General features: G+C 40.5%; 1 protein-coding gene across 1 annotated transcript; it reads right to left on the bottom strand.

Annotated features, from left to right (window-relative positions):
• Nucleotides 1-4,578: 4,578 nt before the first annotated feature.
• Nucleotides 4,579-5,510, bottom strand: LOC140805371 (uncharacterized). The gene is made up of 2 exons (XM_073161642.1): nucleotides 4,878-5,510; nucleotides 4,579-4,761 (listed from the first exon to the last, which is right to left on the bottom strand). Exons 1-2 carry the CDS (start codon nucleotides 5,508-5,510, stop codon nucleotides 4,579-4,581), a joined length of 816 nt encoding a protein of 271 aa, XP_073017743.1.
• Between the last annotated feature and the right edge of the window lie 500 nt (nucleotides 5,511-6,010).

Here is a 6,010-nt window from a genome sequence, read left to right as displayed (position 1 = left end):
CACATCTTCGTCTCGAACTCGTACTTGATGATACCCAGAACGAAGATCAATCTTCGAGTAAACAGAAGTACCCTGAAGCTGATCAAACAAATCCTCAATACGCGGAAGTGGGTACTTGTTTTTCACAGTAGCCCGATTCAGTTGCCTATAGTCGATACACATTCGCATCGTACCATCTTTCTTTCGAACAAATAAAACTGGAGCTCCCCAAGGTGATACACTCGGTCGAATATATCCCTTATCGAGAAGATCCTGTAATTGTTCTTTCAATTCTTTCAATTCCAGGGGTGCCATGCGATAAGGAGCTTTAGAAATAGGCGCAGTCCCCGGCACAAGATCAATACTAAACTCAACTTCTCGATGAGGAGGAAAATCAGGAATCTCATCGGGAAATACATCCGGGAATTCTTTCGCAACTGGAATCTCAGATAAAGAAGACTCCTTCTTCGAAATATCAATAGCGTAGATAAGATAACCTTCGTTTCCGCTAGTCAACAATCGAGACATTTCCAACGAAGATACCAATGGAATTTTGGCTTGGGAACCCTTGCCATAAAAATTCCACTTGGGTCCATCAATCGGTCGAAATCGAACCACTCCATGACAACAATTAACAGTAGCTCGATTCGTCATCAAGATATCCATGCCAACAATACAATCAAAGTCGTGCATAGGGAGGACAATCAAATTCAGAAATACCACATTATCCTCGTATATCAATACACAATTATGCACAACTTTCTCAGATAAAATAATCTTCCCTGCTGGCGTGGCTATTGACAAAGTATCATACAACGGAGTACACTCGATATCGTGAGATGCAACAAATGCATGAGATATGAATGAATGAGATGCTCCTGTATCAAATAAAACACGTGCAGGATAATCGCAAAGCGTGCAAATACCTGCAATCACACCACCAGGAGCTTCTCTCGCCTGATCCTCAGTCATGGCATACACTCTCACTTGAGGAGGAACTTGGGCACTCTGACCACCCGGTCCTCGATATCGTGGCACACTCGACTGCTGAAAAGATGGAACAGGAACAACGGGTCTCGTCATACTAGGGCCACCTCTAAATCCTGGCTGGGGTTGAGCAGAAGTCGTACCCCTGTTCGGACATACTCGAGAGAAATGACCTTCCTGCCCACATTGATAACAAGTACCAAACATACCTCGACACTGCTCGATAGTATGTTTGCCTCCACAATGACTACAGTAGGGAGCAATCACAGGACTCCCTCGCTGTGATCCACTCGAACTCGAAGAAGACGAAGAAGTAGAGCTAGTCTTCTTGAACTTCTTACCCCTCGGTCGCAAAGTAGGCTGCTGAGCTGACACCGGTGGTGGAGGAGTATACTGTGGACCTCCCCGCCTAAGTCCAGCCTCGGCTGCCTTAGCTCGTTCAACTGCCTTAGCTCGTTCAACTGCCTCTGCGTAGCTGGTAGGCAATCCAAAAACAACATATGTATATAAAACAGGATGTAAACCATTTACAAACCTGTTATATTTTGCCCTCGCATTCCCAGCTACGTGAGGTGCATACTTCAGCAAAGTAGAAAACTTCGAAGCATACTCTGCAACAGACATCGTTCCCTGCTGCAGATTATTAAACTCATTCTCCTGAGCAGTATAATAAGAAGGAGGGGAATACTGCTCCAAAAACTGGGCCTTGAAGACATCCCATGTGACTTCAGTCCCGACCTCTTTCAATCCAATCTCAGCGGCTTCCCGCCAAGATTTAGCTCGGTCTTTCAACTGATACAAAGCAAGTTTCAGTCTCCGAGCCTTGGAATACTCAACAATTTTAAACAAGTGCTCGATATCCTTCAGCCAAGCCTCAGCTCTTTCAGCACTCTCGGTGCCAAAGAACCTCGGTGGTTTCAGATCCTGGAATCGAGCTATCACTACATCCATGGACAATCCTTCAAATTGCCCAACATCAGTACTGCTACTCGCAGTTTCATTTGTGGGATCCATCTACAAATCAAAAGATGAATATCACAATTTCAAATCAATTTCATAATCTCATCATCTCATATCATCAATCTCATCAAATACTTACTCAAATCAAATCAAGTAAGAGCAAGTAATACAAATAAATCAAACACATGCGCACAATTCATTTGTGCCTATTCAAGTGTACACAAGACTCAATAGAGCATTCCCAGCTATGCTCTGATACCACTCTGTGTGGGGCCCTTAGCTCCTAATCGTTATTATAACACAATTTGATTAGGGTTAAGTAATCACAGCGGAAAACGGGTTTAAAATTTCTTTTACGACGAGCCCAAAACATCTCTTCTAGATTTATAATACTAAAAATAGTATTTAATCTCAAATCATAAAACATGCCCACACGAAATCAAAACCAATCATATACAAACAACTCATATCCTCGGGACATGTCCCGGTATATAGATACATATACATATATACTGGGAACAAGACATATACATAAAACCTCAGCCCAAGCTGTGGCTCCCTCCAGAAGTACCCTCTCTGGTCTCCTGATGTCCTGGAGTACCTGCCATTGTCCACACACAAAGACAACAACAGCCCCCCTTGGGGGTGAGCAAAGCTCCGTATGGAACAACCAATCATATATACCACAGATATCTAAACAATGATATATGGTATGCAATGCATGTATGTCGTGGAGGTATCAGGTCAAATGCCCATCCACTGAGCACATGTCAGAATCAATCGAATCGCTATCAAATCAAATCAATGCTCGAGCTGGCACACCGGCCGATATGGGAATACACATATGATAGCGTCGACGAAGCGCCATCAATCCCACATCTCATATCCAATCATATGGGGCCACAATTGTCTATGCTTTACGGGTCATATAATACCGGCATAGCGATTGTGTTCACAAACCCCGGAATCCAATCAAATCATATCAGGGTATCCAAGGATCATAGCTCAACGTGCATGTCATGTATCGATGTATGCATAAAATGATGTGTGTTAACAAAACATTTATTTTATACATTGATACTCAAATCTCAATGTCATGTATGCCACATCAAATCATCAAATAGGCACATAGACACGTATTCCAATCCAATCCAATCAATCCAATCATATATAATATAATACAGATACCTGTCGTATGTTACCCGGTCGCAACATACCTCAATTCTTCGTTCCAATTGATGTAGTTTGAAGATATCAGTATAATACTTTATCTACATCAATAACATACTCATTCCAATCAATAACATACTCCAAAATCATTAATTTGAGTTTCAAATATCATTTGAAACTTCAAAAATTCATATCAAATCATAATCATATCATAATTCAATTCCGACTTCAAATACGAGTTTATTGTCGGTTATTCTACCGCATATATAACCGACACATAATTCTTCAATCTCAATCCAATTATTAAAATTCTCTAATTATAATAAATTAGGAATAATTCAAAATAACATCACTATAATCATCTCTTATTCTTTAAAATCATACACTATTCAACAATCTTCAACTCCAGTATGATTTAACAATTTATCGGATTTATTCCAAAAATCGACGAATTTCAAACATCACCAAAACTATGAAATTTATACCTCAAATCGAAGACCTCGTGTCAACGATCCCAGATCTGAAGTCGGTTCCTCGATTGGATAAACCGATAAGTCGCACGATCGAAAAGAAAATTCGAAAACCCTCTTCTCCTATTTCTCTCGCCTCTCTCGTTCCTGTATGATGAAATTGAAAGAATGAATATTCTTTCAACGTAAGTGTAAAGTTTATCTCTTTTTTTTAATTTTTTTTAATTTTTTTAATATTATATTATATTATATTATTATATTATATTAATAATAATATAATATAATATACTATTTAACATTTTAATTTCGGTATATCCCTTCGGATCGGTCAAACGATCAAATTTTCCAAAACTCAAAACATGAAACTTCTATATATTTGAGTTTTTTACGTCTAATCCAAATCTCAAATCATTTGGGCTTCATATGAAAAAGATATGTCACTATTTACCATTTTGTCCTTCAAATTAATTCATTATTTTTCAACTTATTTACGAAAATGCCATCAAAATAAATTGAATATTTTTCAACTTATTTACCAAAATGCCATCAAAGCTATTTTAGTCTCGGGGTCTCACATCCACATTCCTCCCCAACTACTTTTCAAATAATCGATTCATCAGACGCTGATATGTAGCCTGACATTATTTTACTGGAAAGGCATGACTACATAACATATCATCAACATTCACTTCCACATTCCTACCCAACTACTTTTCAAATACTCGATTCATCAGACGTTGAAAGGTAGACTAGCATTATTTTACCGGAAAGACATGACTACATAACAAAATGTGCCTCCTGAGGTAATAAAGCTGGACTTATCTTGATCAAGGGGAATTTGATGGTACCCATAATAAGCATCCATGAAACTAAGTAACTCATATCCAGAAGTGGAATCCACCAGCTTATCAATCTGGGGCAAGGGATAATGATATTTAGGGCAAGCCTTGTTGAAATCTCAAAAATCCACACATCCTCCACTTCCCAGCAGTCTTTGGAACCAACACCACATTTAAGAGCCAGGTAGGAAATGTATTTTCCGAATGTGGTCAGCCTGCAACAATTCTCGAACTTGTACATCAATCACTTTGTCCTCCTCAAGACCAAAGTGTCTCTTATTTTGTTTAATAGGTTGAGATCCCGGGAGGATATTCAGATTATGATTAGCCACCAGGGGTGATATCGAGACCAATTCCTGTTGTGACCAGGCAAAACATCAATGTTAGCTTTTAAATAGTTTAATAAACTGACCCGGGTGGATAGGTCAACATCTCGAGCCACCCGGATCTCCTTGCCTGGCTCAATACCCACCACTTCCTGCTCTTCCTGTGTTACGAAATAAACCTCCCCCTTTTCTGCTACTCTCTTAATCTCTTCATCACTGCTTCCTCTCTTCTCCTCCCTTCTTGACTTATTTTGATTCACCCGAAATGCCTCCACATAACACTTCCGAGAAGAGGGTTGATCTCCCCGTAATTTTCCCACTTGATTTCCAACTGGAAATTTAATCTTTTGATGATATGTGGTTGCTACAACTTTCAACTCATACGTGGTCGGTCGCCCCAGATTAATATTATATGATGACGGGGCATCCACAACCGTGAAAGTGGTCATGACAGTCTTCCTCAATTCCCGAGTACCCAGAGTCAAGGGCAAAACAATCTCTCCTTTTGGGTACACATCGTGACCAACAAAGACAAAAAGGACAATTTCTACTGGTTCTAATTGATACCCCTGCAAATCCATCTGCACTAGGGCTTCCTTGAAAATGACATTCATATAACTGCCGGAATCAATAAAAACCCTCATAACATCATAGTTGGCCACTCGAGCTTGAATTACCAGGGCGTCATTATGAGGAAGACTGACACCTTGGAGATCATCCGAGTCAAAGCTGATAACCAACTCATTCCTCCTCACCCCCTCGAATTCCAAACACTCCATCATGCCTCGCGCCTTCCGAGCTCAGTTAGAATCTCCATCTGTGGAGCCTCTAGAAATCATATTTATCACCCCTAAGGTAGGGGATGAGACCTTTTTCCTCTCCTGGTCCTGATTTCTTCTCTCGCATGGGGATCTTCGTGAGTCTTCTAGGGCACTAGGTCCTGGTTGCCGAGTTGTCCAATGTGGCAACCTCCACCTCCTATTGGATGGATTATACCCTGGGACAGCAGGCTGGACATAATCCCTCTTCAGCATCTGGCATTCATCAGTGTTACGAAAAAACACTTTTTGAAAGGTACAATATCCTTTCTTCTCGGGCCTAGTAGGCTGTGGATTGCGATTCAGATCTTGCGTTCTTTCTGTGCTGCATTCTTGGACATCCCTGTTCCAGGCAATTTTTAAAGACACATGATGATAAAAATGTCTAGGGTTGCCCCTCCTCTGTCTTTTCTCATCTAGTCAGGCCACCCGTCACCCTTCTCTCTCTTCAAAGCATCCTT

This window comes from Primulina eburnea, chromosome 11 (assembly GCF_022965805.1).
Source record: "Primulina eburnea isolate SZY01 chromosome 11, ASM2296580v1, whole genome shotgun sequence".
NCBI lineage: Eukaryota > Viridiplantae > Streptophyta > Magnoliopsida > Lamiales > Gesneriaceae > Primulina > Primulina eburnea.
This window is presented reverse-complemented; position numbering and strand designations above follow the sequence as displayed.

Excerpts from the sequence above, each read along its gene's own strand:
- LOC140805371 (XM_073161642.1), bottom strand. The coding sequence starts at position 5,510 with ATGGAGTGTTTGGAATTCGAGGGGGTGAGGAGGAATGAGTTGGTTATC. Across the intron at positions 4,762-4,877 it reads CACAGGAAGAGCAGGAAGTG|GAATTGGTCTCGATATCACC; the intron begins GTGGGTATTGAG and ends TGGTCACAACAG.